At 34.1% G+C, this 17831-nt stretch overlaps 1 protein-coding gene across 1 annotated transcript in view; it reads left to right on the top strand.

The window, feature by feature from the left end:
* LOC140849251 (serine/threonine-protein kinase TAO1-like) overlaps positions 1 to 17831 on the top strand; it is a 212864-nt gene that overhangs the window by 134562 nt on the left and 60471 nt on the right. The window contains 8 exon segments of the mRNA XM_073236240.1: positions 239 to 284; positions 838 to 934; positions 2449 to 2562; positions 5008 to 5099; positions 9860 to 9953; positions 11489 to 11570; positions 13994 to 14158; positions 16050 to 16217. Coding sequence (XP_073092341.1) covers positions 239 to 284; positions 838 to 934; positions 2449 to 2562; positions 5008 to 5099; positions 9860 to 9953; positions 11489 to 11570; positions 13994 to 14158; positions 16050 to 16217 — 858 coding nt within the window.

Genomic DNA, 17831 nt, shown 5'->3' with positions numbered 1-17831 from the left:
TTCTACAAGCAGTTATAGGTCGGCATTATAAAATATTAATGTAGCATTGGCTAAACTTCATGTATGCATTTAACAAGTTCCAAAATGTATACTTATATTTAAAGGTAATTGATAACTAGAGTTTTTTTCACTTCAAACTATCTTCTCGATCTCCTTGGTGAATTTATTTTATCTCATATAGAATCTTTTTATTTTAATAGTGTATTTTAATGTTTTTTATCATTTTTTCCCCCTGTAGCTTGTAATGGAATATTGTTTAGGATCTGCTTCAGGTTTGCTGAAAGGTAAGCCTCCTTTATTTATTAAGAAAAGAAAAGTATTAGTATAATAAAATGAGAATTCATTCACTGAGAGATTTTTAAAATAATGTTAAAACTTTCCCGTAAGAGTAAAACCGTTGTGTTTTCTAGATTCTCAGCGTGGTATGCACTGTCCTCATTAAATACTACGTTTTAGCATAACAGATGAGTTTTCTTTCATTGTGATTTAACAGGCATTTTTCTGCATTCTTTATCATTAAACTTAATTTGTTCCTTCTGTTCAGAATGAAGATATGTAGGAATATAAAAAGGGAAAGCTCTTTCATTGTTTTTATAATCATGAAATAATTGTTAAATGTTAACTTAGAGGAAAATTGGCTGTGAACTCTAATAAATAGGCACAACTGTGCACTTACTAAGTTCAATTGCTTTGTTTTACTATCTTGGAAAGCAAAAAATTCCTTCTTGCTAAATGTTACTTTTTTTAAACTGGCCCATATATTAGATATGTGTATATATATTTTAAAATAGAAATGTTCTATAGAATAATTATTTTCAAATAAAATCTTATTTCAAGTTTACCAAAAGCCATTACAAGAAATGGAAATAGCAGCAATTATACATGGTGCTCTTCAGGGATTAGCCTACTTACATTCCCGTGCCATGATCCATAGGTAAGTACCTTAAAAATTACCATACATTAATAAGCAAATCAGACCTAGAATTTATTAATCCTGAAAGCTTTGTTGGTTTTAGCTAAATAAAAGTATTCTGGAGTTTTACAAACTCATATTTTTTTAGGTTATCCGTGTCTTAAAATGAATATACTAATTTATTTGATCTCTTGGTTGAGAATAATTTTTATCTTTTTCTACACATGCTGCTGGGCTTTCCAAAGTATGTGCACTTTAGAGATTTGTGATAGAAATTTAATTATAGAAAAGTTGAATTTGTGAAGTGGGAAAGACGATAGGGATTATGTATTCTTACTTGTTTCATTTTACAGATGCAGAAACTGATGCCCCAATTTGTGACTCACTTCTCAAAGCTGATGAAGCAAGATAGATTAGACTAGAACTAACCTAGATCTTTTGTCCTCCTGGTGACTCCTAATGCCGGATTTGTTCCATTGATTCCATGACAGGGACAAGTGAAAGCTACTAGCATTCTATGCTTTTGAGATAATCCTTGATAATGGATAGTAATTTAAAGATTAAACCATCATAAAGTACATTTTTAGCATTGGTATTGGTTTTGCCTGTTTTTAGATGGAAGCTAGCATTTTTTAAATTATCTATGTGAACCAGACAATACAAAGTAAACTTATATAGTAGAGTCATTGCAAATTAATGGGTATCAGTTTTTTAGATGAGGATAGTAAGGTCCAAGAGAAAAATCCACATGCATAGTAAATAAGAGAATGAAAGAGTTGGAAGCAGAACCTAAGGTCTTCTCAACTTCAAAGAACCTTTCATTTTTATAAAAACAAATGGAAGAAAATAGATTAACTTAATATTACATCCATTATAATTCTATATAGTATGAATTGACAAGTGCTTAGAAAGTTCTTTCTTTTTGAATGTTATGGTGCCCATTGGGCATGCAATCCCATTATAATTTTCTTATTTCACATGTACGTTGCTGATTTAGAAAAGAGCTTAAAAGTAAATTTGGGATCATTGATATTACCTTACCCATGTGTTTTCAGTTTTCATTTCATATTTAGGTAGGAGAACTATGCTAAAATTTGGAATGATATGAGTAATTAAAAAAAAACAAATTTGGGGCATCAGGTTCTTCTTACTCCATTTTATTGTTAAGGGTATACTCAGAAATCTTACAATCATATAAGAATGTTCAGCTAAATTTTTTAAACCATTACTTGTACCAATAAACAGGCACTCAAATATCGAGTATGTACTATTAATTAGCTAATTTTTTTCTTCTGTTTCTACTGGTATTTTATCTTCTCTTTTAGAAACTTGTTACTATATACTTAGAGGAATTCTGTGTATCTCATTTCTTAGTTGGGATCTTAGCTCTCGTTATCCCAACTGAGAGATTACCCAAGGCCTTAATGATTCTGATTTCTCCTTCCCTCTTTTATACATTTTTATATGATCTTTATCATTTTCAGTAGAATCTTACAAAGGAAAGACAAATAATTTTCTGTGTTCCTTAAACCCAGAGACGTCAAAGGAGGAAATATCCTTCTGACACCAGGAGGCCAGGCGAAACTTGCTGACTTTGGATTTGCTTCCATGGCCTCTTCTGCCAAGTCTTTTGTGGGGACGCCGCATTGGTAAGCGTAGTCCTATCTGGTATTGATCCTCATAATTGAAATAGGCAGTGTGTGCTTGTCCTTTTATCAGGTGCTTTATGTTTCTCTTGGAAATACAGGGCTGCTTTAGATATTCCTCTAAGCACTGTAGTTTCAGATACAGATTTGAGGCGCTGCCCTTGTACCTCCTATTGTATCATTTGTCCCCCCTACGGTTCTTTCCTGTTATCATCTACATCATGTATTGGGGGTAGGAGTGAAAAAATTTAATTGTTTAAGAAGGGAGAAGATAGAAATGCTAAGTGGAAATTTTCTTTAGATTTGTACTTACTGTGTGTCAGTATCTTCTGAATAAGAGTCCCTGAAGACTGGTAGCTGATCAGGAACTTTTTGTTTTCATTTTTCATTGTGGAGAATTTCTAGTATACAGGGAAAGAGACAAAAATATAACGAAGGCTCACACAGCGGTCAGCTCAGCCTAACAGCACTACCCCAGGGCCTGGCTGCCCTGTGTACTTGATCTTCTTGCCCTCCCTCCCACCTCCAGTTACTTGAAGCAACTTCTAGACATCATCTAATTTTATTCATAAATAATTCCATATTAATGGCAGCAAGTCTGAAGGGAATAATTTTCCACATCTTCAACTTCCATAGATGTCCTCTCTCTGTACATGCTGAGAAGTGTCTCAGGTCTACTGCATCTTCTTTTCCACCTACGTTTCAAATCTCCCAACTCCCAGTTTGTTAAAGAAAGGCTTCTCACCCATCCTGAATAGTAGAGTGATGCATTGCTCTGAGAATTAAAAGCCTCAAACCGTCACCAGAGGGACAACTTGAGAACACGTAACATCTAGAATATATAGCATCAGAAATATTGAAGAGCTAGGACACCAAGTTTTGACACAGGGCCTTCTGCCTTCACAGTCATCTCTCCTCAGTTCCTTTGGCTCCTTGCTCTTTCTTTTCCCCAATTATCCTTCCTCCCATCTTCTTTTCTAGGGAATCAAAAATGATCTCATTTATAACTGGGACAATTGTCGTGAGGACACACTAACATGTTATTTACAATGAAAAATGAAGTTTGGCATTTCCTGACAGAAAATAATTCTGATTTGAATGGCTGATATGACCATGCAGACTGGGTTTGCTAATTAGGTTATTATACAGCAGTGTTTTTAATGAATTGAATGAGTGAAGTCCTCAGCTCCAAGTTGTAAATATCTGTAAAGCACATATACAAAATAATGTATATACATATGTGTGCATTATATCCTTTGCAACTATTAAGTTTATAAAATTTAGATACCAACTCAAAAATGTATAAGCGGATACATTTTTAAAATAAATTCATTGGAAGTAAGAAAATAAAAAGTTTGAAGACTACTGTTCTGTATGACCAAAAATTTCTTATGTAGAACCCTAGTTTAGATAGAATCCTCTTCCCCTGTATAAAAAAAGGGTTCTTTGGACAAATAATGCTTACTAATGGTCCCCCTCTTTACAAATCAGTGATCAATATTAGATACTAGAAAGGAGCTAGAAAGTTGTGCATTAAAAACAAAACTACTTTTTTAACTTTGTTGAACTTAGTGACTCCCCAAGCTTACTTCAACATCTTAACACATTAGAAGCCCTCTGTTATCGGCAATTGAAAGTTACAGATGTATTAATTTGTATATGGTATATTAGGAACACAGCACTATGTATTTACATACTTTTACACACAGGAACACACATACGCCTGGTGACAATGTTATTAAGCAGTCAGAAACTGTTCTAAATGTTTGTCTGTGCTTAACAAGTACAAAGGAAGGATAAGGTGAAGCACCAGTGAGAACATTAGAGTCTACCTGAAGATGCGACTTAACGTTTCATTTTATAACCAAGACGCCTCCAAAGTTAATAATTGTATGGTTTATTTAGTTATGAGTGGCTGTCCTAGCCACTTTTATCACAGAACACTACTCTTATTTGCGAAAAAGACCGACAAATGGCTTATTCATGGTTGCTTATTGTGGTAGATATTTTCTCAGCTAAATGTAGTGAGTTTGTTTACTTCAAGAAAACAAGTGCCAGTGATAAAATGCCCTCTTTCGAGCAAAATTTAGACTTTTATAGTAAGATGCTGAAACCAAAATGTTTGAGAACTGCTGGCATAAAGGCTATACAATATTACAATCTGCAAACTTGAATTGATGCAGAATACAACCCTGCTCTGGGGAGTTTTTCCTCCAGGATGCTGGTACCTGATCATGACAAATGGTGAGAATAAGTCTAACACTGTGTGCGCAATGGTAAATATTTACCTCACAACCTGTAATGCATTTCCCGTTATAAGAATTCTTATGTCCAGATATATCATCTGGAATTCACACAGGGATTCTCCATGTGGATGGTCATTACGTTTTTATAGAACAGTATACTTTTCATTTCTCTTTTAACTTTAAGTAACATTTTATGTTTTAGGATGGCCCCAGAAATAATTTTAGGCAGGAATGAACAACAATATGATAACAAAGTCGATATATGGTCTCTTGGAATAACATGCATTGAACTAGGTAAGCATTGCTCTTTATTACTGCGTAGTAAGTTTTGATCAATGTTTTATCTCAATTTCTGTACCAAATTACAGATTTTTATTTTTATGTCAGTGTTTAAGGGGAGCAATATATCTATCAAGGTTGTCACTTTGGTTATTTGGCATTTTGTGTATATATATATATATATGTAAATTTAGGCATATTACATTTGCTGTATTAAATTAGGTCTAAAATAGTTTCTACTGTGGTATTAATTTTGAGGTATCTGTGTGTAACATTTAATGAGTATTTGTTAAACACCTAGAATATGTCTGTGGTTATAAATTTACCATCTATGAAGGGTCTCTAAAGCATTCATGAATTACTTACCGCTACTTAGGTTACTTAATACTTTGTGTTAGGTATGAGGATTAGATTATCAGGCTGCATAGCTTATTGTACAGTTTGATTTTTTTTTGGTATCATTAATCTACAATTACATGAAGAACATTATGTTTACTAGGCTTCCCCCTTCACCAAGTCCCCCCCACATACCCCTTCACAGTCACTGTCCATCACCATACTAAGATGCTGTAAAATCACTACTTGTCTGCTCTGTGTTGCACAGCCCTCCCCGTGCCCCCCTCGCACTATACATGCTAATCGTAATGCCCTCTTTCTTTTTCCCCGCCATTATCCCTCCCTTCCCACCCATCCTCCCCAGTCCCTTTCCCTTTGGTAACTGTTAGTCCATTCTTGGGTTCTGTGATTCTGCTGCTATTTTGTTCCTTCAGTTTTCCTTTGTTCTTATACTCCACATGTGAGTGAAATCATTTGGTCCTTGTCTTTCTCCGCCTGGCTGATTTCACTGAGCATAATACCTTCTAGCTCCATCCATGTTGTTGCAAATGGTAGGATCTGTTTTTTCCTTATGGCTCAGTAATATTCCATTGTGTATAGGTACCACATCTTCTTTATCCATTCATCTACTGATGGACATTTAGGTTGCTTCCATATCTTGGCTATTGTAAATAGTGCAGTGATAAACATAGGGGTGCATCTGTCTTTTTCAAACTGGGGTGCTGCATTCTTAGGCCATAAGTATACAATGGTGAAAGGACAGACTTCAACAGCTGGTGTTGGCAAAACTGGATGGCTACATGCAAGAGAGAGAAGCTAGATTACTGTCTATGACTCTCTACACACAAAAGTAAACTCAAAGTAGATCAAAGATCTAGATGTTAGACGTGTAACCATAAAACTCTTAGACGAAAACATAGGCAAAGATCTCTCAAACATAAGTGTGAGCAGTTTTTTCCTGTACACAACTGCTCAGGAAATGGAAACAAAATAACAAATGACCACGTGGGCGTATATACGAAACCAAAATGCTCCTGTACAGCAAAGGATACCATCAACAGAACAAAAATGTAACCTACAGTGTGGGAGAGTATACTTGTAAATGATTTTTCCTATTAAGGGTTAACATCCAAAATATATAAAGAACTCATACTACTAAACACCAAAAAAAAAAAAAAAAAAACCCGACTAAAAAATGGGCAGAGACCAGAACAGACATTTTCCCAAAGCTGAAATACAGATGGCCAACAATGAAAAGATGCTCCACATCACTAATCATCAGGGAAATGCAACTTAAGACGACAATAGTATATCACCTCAGACCGGTTAGAATGGCCTCTGTCCAAGAGAAAAGAAAAAACAAGTGTTGGCAAGGATGTGGAGAAAGGGGAACCTTTCTACCCTCTTGTTGGGAATGTAAATTGGACCAGCCGCTGTGGAAAGCAGTGCGTAGGTTACTAAAAAAACTAAAAATAGAAATGCCATATGACCCAGTAATTCCAATTCTAGAAATTTACCTGAAGAAAACAAAATCCCTGATTCAAAAAGATGGATGCACCGCTCTGTTTATTGTTGCATTACAGTAGCCAAGTTATAGAAACAGCCTAACTGTCCATCAGTAGATAAGTGGATAAAGAAGAGGTGGTACATATACACAATGGAATATTATTCAGCCATAAGAAGAAAAGAAATCCTGCCATTTGCAACAACATGGATCAACCTAGAGGGTATTATGCTAAGTGAAATAAGCCAGGCAGAGACAAAACACCATATGATTTCACTTATTTGTGGAATCTAAACACAAAACAAAAGGAACACCATCGCAGTAGACTTATAGACACTGAGTCGTGACTGGTGGTTACTGTGGGGGAGGGATTGGGGTGAGTAGTTGAGGGTGAGGGCAGTAAAAGGGCACAAAAATTTTCAGTCATAAGCTGGTCACCAGGATAGTAGAATAGCATGGAAACTATAAGCACTGCTTCTGTAACATTTTGCTATGTTGACAGTAACTGCAGTAGCGGGGGTGAGGATTTAATATGGGTGACTGTAGAACCACTGTGTTGTATACTTGAAACCAATATAAGATTGAATATCAATGATACTTCAATTAAAAAAGTATTTGAAATGGAAAATATCCCTTGAATCCACTGAAGGCTACCGCATTCTAGATTTAGTAAATCTCTATGGTTTTTAGCTAAGTTCAGTGTTCTTTGACTAAATAGAGATGTTCAGCTTTATAGTAAATGACAGATCAAAAATCATACTCTGGTTTGATATATTGATGGTACACCACTTAGAATTTTTGAATACTTTAATAAATCACAGTAGAAACAAGTTATTTTATTCATTAAGAATTTCTTCAGTAATCCCTTCTCCTTCCTGGATCAAACTACTCATTCTTAAAGCTGTTGGGAGGACAGTATAAAGTAGGTTTCCATGTCACCTGCTGAGCCATGGTAGCCCGGCATGGTGTGTCAGAGTCCTGTGAGGAGAGGAGGGAGTTCCCACAGACAGAATGCCTTGTATGTGGAAGCAGAACCTGTGCAGGGAGGGCGGCAGTCAAGTTTGGGGATTCAGAGTCCTGGTGGGGTAACCAAAGCATTCAGACCTGGAAGTAGCCCAGCATGGGGTGTCAGAGGCCAAGGAGCACGTCCATATTTGGGGGTGGGTCACCTGACACAGTGGCAGTGCCTGATTGAAAGGAAGGGGGCTTCCCTCCTGAGGGCTGATGAGGGGGGCGTCACTGCCTAAAGTGATCCAGTTTGGATGGGGTGTCAGAACCTGAGTGGATGAAGTGGACATTCACACTGTAGACAGGCTTGGAATGGTGTTTGAAAACTTGATGGGGAAAAGGGGAAAGGGTGTGGCCTAGATGGGAGACTGGCTATGTACAGGGGCGATTCATCAAATATATTAAGGATAATGAGAGTGAGGTTTCCTACTGTCAGAGAAGGGTGCTACAAACAACGGGAAGAGAAGGCTCGAATAAATAGTACCATAGCATTGGATTTGAGATATTGTAGTGAACTCAGTTGTTTTCAATAAACAACTAAAGATATTTAATGTGCAAGTATGAATACAAATATATGAGGGACGTGTGTGTTCCCTTCCTTTATCCACTGACAGGATCTAAGAGAAGTGACACGGGCAGTAGCAGTGAGCACACTGCCTGCCACGGCTCCTTGGAGCCGTGTCTGCAGTAGGGAAAGCATAAGATGATCCTGGAACATCTTAGTGGGCCAGAGAGCAAGGAGCTGAGCAGGGAATGCTGGAGCCATGCCGGAAAGGCAGACATCGGCTTCAGAAGATTCTCAACTGCTCAAAAATGAAACCATTTCAACATCAAAATAAATGATAGTAGCAAGTCATAAATTATTAAATGAAGAATCTAAATCTATACAATAAGAGAATAAAATGATCTTTATGCAAAACAGAATATTTATATAGACTCAAGTACCTTTTCACAAGTACTTAATAATTGCAAAGGAAAAAAGTGAAACTTCACCATGAAACCTTGTGGAATGGCCTTTAGTGATCAAAGTGAACGCCATCAATGACAAGACGATCTGAAACCACGGGCCTGTTCTATAGGATCATCATAGAATACACTGAGAAAAGCGTGACACTTGCTTCTGTGATATTCCTGCCAGAGATGTGTAAACTAAATTTAATAACAGCACAAAGCCAAACTTAGGGATATTCGAGAGTCAAAATTGTATACTTGTGAATTGTCAAGGTCATGACTTCAACTGTCACCTTAAGACTAGAAAAAGAAGGGCAAATTCAATCCACAGTAAACAGAACAAAGAGACCCAGAAAAGATCAAACCAGAAATCAATTAAATAGAAAATGAAAACAATAGAGAAAATCAATGAGGTCACAAATTAGTTCTTTGGGGAAATTAATGAAATTAATAAACCTCTGGCTAGATCAAACAGAAAGAAGACACAAACAACCAATATCAGGAATGACAGGGGACATGACTCCAGATTTTACACATATTAGAAGGATTTTAGAGATATTTTATGAACAATTTTATGTAAGTTTAAAACTTAGAAAAAATGGACAATTTCCTTTAAGGATGCAGATGATTGAAGGTCATTTTTGCTACAAAGGACATTATTGGGACATTTGATAGAAACTACAATGGAGCTTGAAGATTAGATAATAGTCATGTATTCATTCATATTAATGGTCTGATTTAATGACTGTATTAGGTTCTCTTAGAATGTTCTTGTTTATTGGAAAAATACACTATTTAGAGATGTGCATCAGGGCTGCAATTTCCTCTCTATTGACTCACTTAACTAAGTTCTCTGAACTCTACTTGCAACTTTTTTCCTAAGTTGGGGTTTATTTAAAAAAAAAAAAACTAACAGTGCATCCATGCTCCTATATAACAGGCACATATTTAACAGGAAGTTTTCTTTCTTTTATAGCGGAAAGAGACCCTCCTTTATATCATATGAATGCAAGGCGTGCCTTATATCTCATTACCAGAAATAACCCCCCTACACTGCAGTCTAATGAATGGTGAGTATGGCTGAGAGAGATATTGTTCAACATGGTAAAATTTAAATACTTTTTCATAATGTTATCAAAATGATTTCATTTCAATGAGGTGAAGTGTATATAACCTGAAGAAATATTAAAATAGCTTTATTTTATCCTTGCATCATGTTTATCCTTTATTATCTCTACTTTTCATAGCATATATATAACTCAGTTCAGAAATAAAAGATAGGTGATGCTACATGGGAGCAAAAAGTATGGCTTTTGTATAAAAAGTAATATACTTTTTGTACCTTAGCGACACATAGAACCCTGATTATATAATAAATAGCATGATTTAAACATTCATATTTTAAAACTGCAATATATAGATTGCCACAACCTGTATAGATATCTAATTGGGGAATGGTTTATAATTGATATGGTATAAAACATAGGTAAAAATGATTTGATAATTTATCAGAATTACCAGATAATTCATAATTTTTGGATGATTCTAATTGTTATTATTTATTATTCAGAATGTGCTTTGATGTTGCATCTCCTAGTGCTTCTTTGATAATACTGTTATTCATGTAAAGAAGTTTATTGAGAACAGATGGACAATTTTAGGAAAGGATTTTTATCAGTGATAGAAAATTTTAATGGGAAAGTCTTCAGGTGTATCTAGCATTTGAAAAATTCGAGAAGACTATCTACTGTACTTAACAAATACTTTAAAATTCACAAGATGCATAAATTAGCAATAATTTATTTTTTATCATTACATTATTAAGGCAAGTTCACAGGTCTTTGCTGCTTCTGTAGAGATGTTTCGAAGAAATCTTGGCACAGTTTATGATGGTACATCTGAATAATAAATACACTAAACACAGGCTGTCTTTACACTGGTTGATACTTTAGGGATTCAAAAAAGAATTCTTGTATAAAAGAATTAAATCTTATTTGAATATTGATGACAAACATTGGTGGAACATTTTTTACTTACTGCCTTACTGAACTCTCATCAGTAACACTATATAATAGTAGGTTACAGAATTCTAATTTTTAAAAAATTTTACTGTTTTCTGGAACTTTTGTCCATTTGCTCAAGGACACTAAATACTTAGGTATAAAAAATGTTCTTTCCAAAACAAATAACATGATATTCTGAAACATGCTATATGGAAGATGATCCAAGGGTCAAGCAAGAAAGAGATGTGGCTAGAGAAAAGAAAAAAAATACTAAGAAGAATATTATCTTAGATTTGAATGCAAAAAGGAAAATGATTGACTTCCCTAATTTACCACAACGTAGAATGAGTTGTGATATTTAAGTATGTGAGAGCAGGATTTTAAAATAATGTGTGCACATCTATCTTTGGAAAATGGGAAAGATTCATTAGTTGCTTTGCATAGCTTTTTATAGACTTACATGATGAAATATATAGTGTATTGTGTCTGCTTTTTTTTATGATTTCTATTCTCCCTCCCACCCATAGGGACATGCCTTGATTTGTGGATGTGTTTTTAAAGGAAATAGCAATATGTTCACTTAATACTTTCCTTTACAATAGGTCCAGTTCTTTTCGCAACTTTGTAGAGTCTTGCCTCCAGAAAAACCCTAAAGATCGCCCTACATCAAAGAAACTTTTAAAGGTCAGTTATACTCTGTTTTGTACACCTAAGAAATTATTTGAAAGAATGTGTTTTATTCTTCTTTGATTCCGAATCAGTATTAAGTACGCTGTACTGGGTTTTGCTAAAATACTAATTTCATAATACCATTCTTTCTTGGAAATTTTCTTAGTTGCTAAGTTTTTTCATTTTGTTTTTCAAAATTAACTGCTTTTACCATGTCTGAATAGAATATATAGTTAAATATTCAATATAGTAGTACTAAATGACTTAATTTTTATATGTGCAAGAATATATTCATGAGTTACAGCTACAAATTTTAACTCATATGGAACAATGTCATTTCAGAGGTGGCAAAGCATAGTTTAACTTTGGATTTAATTTTTGTATCTACCATACTTTATATACCCTTCTGTCCTATATAAAGTAATATGAAAGGAAGAGAAATGATGTGTAATACATTTATATAAATACTGTGGGAGAAAAGAGATTTCAAAAGAACTGTTAAAAATGAATATCACATTTTTGTTTCCTTTTGAGAAATATGTTTTTCTAACTTAGCAATGAAAGTATTTTAAAAGTAATGTGAATTCTATTCATTTTTCAATAGGTTTGGTTACCTAATTTAAATAAATTCTTAGTATATGCTTTCTGTTCTCAAAAATGTTTTCATTTAGAGGTTCACATTTTATGAATAGCAATAATAGTATTGTTCAATTTAATATAGTTCTTAAAACATCTAGATAAGGCATTCGTGAGTAGCAGTTGACTATCTTTTTGTGACCCTAAGGAATTTTGTGGATTTTTCACTAGAAAATTATACTTTCAGCATGCACGTTTTAGAATCTCAAAGAAGTTCAGTTTATTTTCACCAACACGCAGTTCAGTACACAAGGATATTGCAAGGATCATGTACATATTAGGTAGGGTTATTTGCAACTACAGTATGTAGAAGAGCAGTATAAAGTTTCAGTAACACTTAGGGAATTCTAGGCCCTAAGCACACTTACAGTCTCAAATTCAAGCCCAAAAACTAGGTATTCACAATAGCAACAAAAGGTTTAGTATAGCTATGAATTATGTAAGTGAAAAATAAGCAGGATCCATTTGTAGAAAACTATTAAATAACTTAGAATTACAAGATATATTATTTTCAGATAAAAATGACCGAATATTATAAATAGTGGTACATACCAAGCTAAGGCTCAGGAAAAGGAAGAATGTGTCTGGCTTCTTACATTTGCCTAATGAAGGCAAAAGAAGCTCTTTTGGTAATAACCCAGCCCACCAGGAATGCATACTTGACCTTGGGTGATGCCAAACCTGCATATGTATTCATTTACCTGGTCCATTTTGTATATTGCCATTATTGAAAGTGATAGGAAGAATCTGTCAAGTGCATCCTTCCCTTTGGCCTAACCACATTTCTGTTGCAGTCTGTCATAAGGAAAAAGAATAAAATGGAAAAAAGTGACTTACTGTATGAAGCTATTTATCTCAGAATGAAAAATTGAAAATAATTATCAGAATTAAAATAATGGTTATGTAATTTTGGCATGAACATTTGAGGAAATAGTCTGTAGGCATTATGAGTTGAAATAACATAATACTTACAGCAATAAAAAGAGAATAATATATAGTTACAATTCTTCAGAGAAGAAATAAATCTGAGCTAATAAAGGGGGTAAAAGTCTTAAAAGAATTCAAGATCATCTCATGAACTCCAGCGCACAAGTCATCTTTCTGCAATCTGTGTGCTCACTACAAAACAAAATCTATACTTGGAAAATTTCTGAGAAGACATAAATATCCAAAAAATACCAAATGTAATGATGATAATCTTATAGTAGAATTGTTCTTTCTACTTTTCTGTATTTGATAATGTTAAGCTTTATTAAATATTAATGGTAAAAATCACTAATACATAACGTCTTTTAATCAACTGCTAGTGTTTTATGAAGTTTCATTTAAGCAACATAAAGGAGCCCATAATACCCAAGTAGTATGTTATGTAATTCACCATCAGTAAACACATTCCTGTTGAAATCTAATGTAATTCAGAACTGATAGTGTCTCCTCTATGAAACCAGTTCTAAGAATTTGTAAGCATTTACTTAGAGCTCTAATTGGACTTAATTCTTAATGTTTACTTAGACTCTGATTATTTCAACTCTGCATTTTCATTTGGCCAACAAAGGTGTCATATGTTCAAAGTTTTCATAAAAAGTACAGGGGAAGTTATGTAGGCACAGAGTGTATACATGTAAATTAAAATTTATAAATCTAAGAAGTAAAAAGCATAGCAGAATTAGATAACCATAGATTACATGCATTATCTATAATTATTTAGGATAGTAACTCTAGGGTCCAAGAAGGGATTCATTTGTTCTGAATGAAAAAATATATAGGTCTCAACCTGACTTTTGCCTTCTACTCTTAACCAGGACCCCTTTGTGCTTCGGGAGCACCCTACAACGGTGTTAATAGATCTCCTTCAAAGGGCAAAGGAAGAAAAAAAAAGAGTGCTGGACAATCTGCACAATCGAAACAAGAAGGTCCTTTCCCAGGAGGCACATAAAGGGCCGGCAGTAGAAGCACAGGAAGGAAAGGTAATAACTTAGAAACGGCTCAAGTATTGGGGTCTCTTTATTGGCTTCTTTCCTTATGGAACTTTTCTTGCCAAGAATCTTTTATATCAGTGGTTTCCAGATTGTGTCTTCACAGTGATTCTCTGAGGTCCCAGGTGGAGAAAAAGGTTTTGCATTCTTTAAACCAAACTCTCGGTAGTGGACATCAGCATAGTAAAGCTGTGTGAAGTCTTTTATTAGAGAAACCTGTTCAACTTTTATTTAATCTAGTCCCTCTCAAAATTCTGGTCTACTGAACACTTTTTTGCCTGATTGTCTGATGGCATGGGACACGCTTTGGAAGTATTTGAAATTACGCGTTTTGGAAGTTGACGGTGCTCACAGAGAAGTCATTAGAATTACCAACCATTCTCCTTATCTTGTTTATTGTATAAACCTCTCCCCCAGTGCCTTTTGTGTAATGTTTGATACATGTTTATTAAATTGGAAATTTCTTGCTTTTTTATAAATAAATGAATGAATGAATGAATGAATGAATGAAATAAACATGTGACTTAGTTAAATTTATCCTGGGGGGAAAAAATTACCAAGGATTCTTATTCTGTTACTGAGAACACTTCATTCTTTTCAGTTGTGTATAGGAATTCATTCCTCTACATGGTTCTAAAATACTCATTTTATAGGTGAGTAAAGTAAGGCTCAGAGTGGTTAACTAACTTACTGTAGAAGCATATGGGTTCAGATTCATATATTACTCTTGAGACCAAGTTGTTTCCATGTTACCATGTTTCCAAGTTTGCAGTAGAAATGTTACAAAACTTCCTCAAAGGAAAATATAAAGCTTATGATTTGTGGAGCTATCTTTTTTAGTCTAAGTATTTTCTGTTTTCTTCTTTGCTCATGTCTCAATGCCAAAGCTTTGATTCTTTTTTATTGCTTTCTATTGAGAAAGATCCCTGCATTCTTAAAACAGTAGTAGTTACTTTTCTTTTTAATAACACTACATAATTAATGAACTATAAAATAGAAGACTTTCTTACATACAGTTTTGGTATTTTTGATATTGTTTTTTAGTTCTAACACTAGTCACTAGAAAGTTGGGGCTATTTTAGGTATATGAATTACTTTAGTAAAGTGAAATTAATAAAATTCTAATGTCATTAAACATTAGAATAACAGCAACTTTTTAAGGCTGTGGATGTAAAAAAAGATCCTCCATATACTATGGGTCTGTATTTATTATTCTGCATATCTGACAGAGTTTCGGTATGGTAAGACTGTAATATTGGTGCCCAGTTTAAGGCTGTGGATGTAAGAAAAGATCCAAAGTTTGCCGGGTTTCTTGGGAAGAACAGTCTTCTAATTATGATTAAATATATATACAATTTTTAATTTTACATAAAAATAGGTAGGAATTAATATTAAATTACTTAGTGGAAGAAGTTTAGGCTAAAGACTATATTCTGAGAAGAAAAGAAATATAAAAGGCTTCAATAAAAAATAACTAAAAGGGATGTTTATAGGATTAAAAAAAAAAGGTTGGGGTTTGGTTTCACCATTGGAATCACTGAGAAATGAGCAGCATCTCTGTGTATACCCCATGAGATGTGTAGTAGAAATGGATTTCAAAATAATGTCAAAAATTTTAGAGAAAAGACTACCCTTTGGAAATAACTCTGAATTGATTAACTTTTTCACTTAGTTGGTTGGGCTTTTTGGTATTTACTGTCGGTCATTTTTTTAATCTGTCAACTAACAACTGATAAACTTTCTGGTCTTGGCAAATACAAGGAATTTCTCAAAATAGACCACTAACATTCTGAAGACTGTGTGTGCCAAGCGGTGTGCTAGATGCTAATAATCAAGAATTCAGGAGATAAAGATATTTGAATCTAATACTCTTTTCCCTCAGGACCAAGATCACGGTGTTGGACAGACAGGAGCAGTGAATATTGGAAATCATCAGTCTGTTCCCCGTGTGTCCAACAAGACCAGGAGTCAAAGCTACAAGAGTGAGCTACACGTGACGGAGGGAATCCACACAGTCATGTCTAATAATTCTGCCATCCATCCGGAATCTGTAAGTATTTGGATTTCAGTGAAAAAAAATTCAACTTTGGTAACTAATTTTCCTAGTCTGGTTTGTTTAAGAGTTTGGGGTTTTTTTTCCTTTGATGTATCAGAAGTTTGGAACATAATTTTAGGCAACTTATTTTAAAATGGCAAAAGGCTTTTTAATTCCCAGTTTAATGTCTGCATTTAGGAAACGTGTTTTGAGAATGCAAAAAGAATATTTTTTAAATCTTAGAATAATTAAATCAATAAATACCATATAATGTATTAATTGAAGTTACTTAGATGAAAACGAAGGTATTTAAAAATAGTAACTATTCAACATGATATTAATGATAATGGTTGCCTTTGGGACGTGGAGAAAGGTTTAAGGTGGGTGATAATGGAAAGTGATTTTTGTGTTTTCCATAATGTTTACATTTTTTAAATAAAACTGGGTGTAATTGTAGAAATTACAACTTCTCAGTTTAGGAAATGTGGATGTTTGCTACACTTTCATGTGTAAGATTTTAAATTTTCTTGAAAACATTGGAAGGTCAGGTAACTCGTTTTCACAATTGATAGGAATGCTTCCTTTTTAACTTCACTGCTTTCAGTATTACCAAAAGTTACTAGGCACAATAGCTAAAAGATGGAAACAACCCAAGTGTTCATTAACACATGAATGGATAAACAAACCATAGTGTGTGTGGTGTGTGTGTGTGTATATATATATATATATATATATATATATATATATATATATATAATATATCTACAATGGAATATTACTCAGCTGTGAAAAGGAACGGCGTTCGGATATATGCTACAATGTGAGCGAACCTTGAAAAAATGCTAAGTGATATAAGCCAGACACAAAAGGAAAAATATTATTAGAGTTCCACTTATACGAAATATCTAAAATAGGCGAATTCACAGAAAGTAGATTAGAGGTTTCTGAGGGGCAAGTGGAAGATGAAATAAATACTTTTATTTATTTATTTATTTTATGATCTTGGTGTCATTAATGTACAATCACATGAGCAACACTACAGTTACTAGACTCCCCCTATTACCAAGTCCCCACCACATACCCCAGAACAGTCACTGTCCATCAGCATAGTAAGATGCTACAAACATGTACATGTCTTTGAACATGATGTTTTAATTTCTGTGACAAATACATAGGATAAAATGGCTGAGTCATAGGGCATATGTATGTTTGACTTTCATAAGAAACATACAGGTATTTTTTCTCTGATATGTCCTGCAAATATTTTTTCTCCATCTGTGATAAATTAAAATTTTTAGTTTTAAAATCCAATTCAAACAACCCATTAAAAATGAGTGAAGGCCATGAAAAAGCTAAGAACTTTTCCTCTAAAATCAGGAATAAGACAAGGATGCCTACTCACAACACTTTTATTCAACAGAGTATTGGAAGTCCTAGCTACATTATCAGGCAAGACAAATATAAAAGGCACCCACTCTGGTGAGGAAGAAGTGAAACAGTCATTGTTTGGAGATGACCCGATGCTACATAAAAAAAGCCCTAAAGACTCCACCAAAAAACTATTCAAATTAATATATAAACTATACCTCAATTTTTAAAAATGTGTTAAAGACTTGAAAAGACATTTAT

This window comes from Manis javanica, chromosome 4, assembly GCF_040802235.1.
Source record: "Manis javanica isolate MJ-LG chromosome 4, MJ_LKY, whole genome shotgun sequence".
Lineage (NCBI taxonomy): Eukaryota > Metazoa > Chordata > Mammalia > Pholidota > Manidae > Manis > Manis javanica.
The sequence above is the reverse complement of the archived record's forward strand: the minus strand, read 5'-3'. Positions and strand labels throughout refer to the sequence as shown.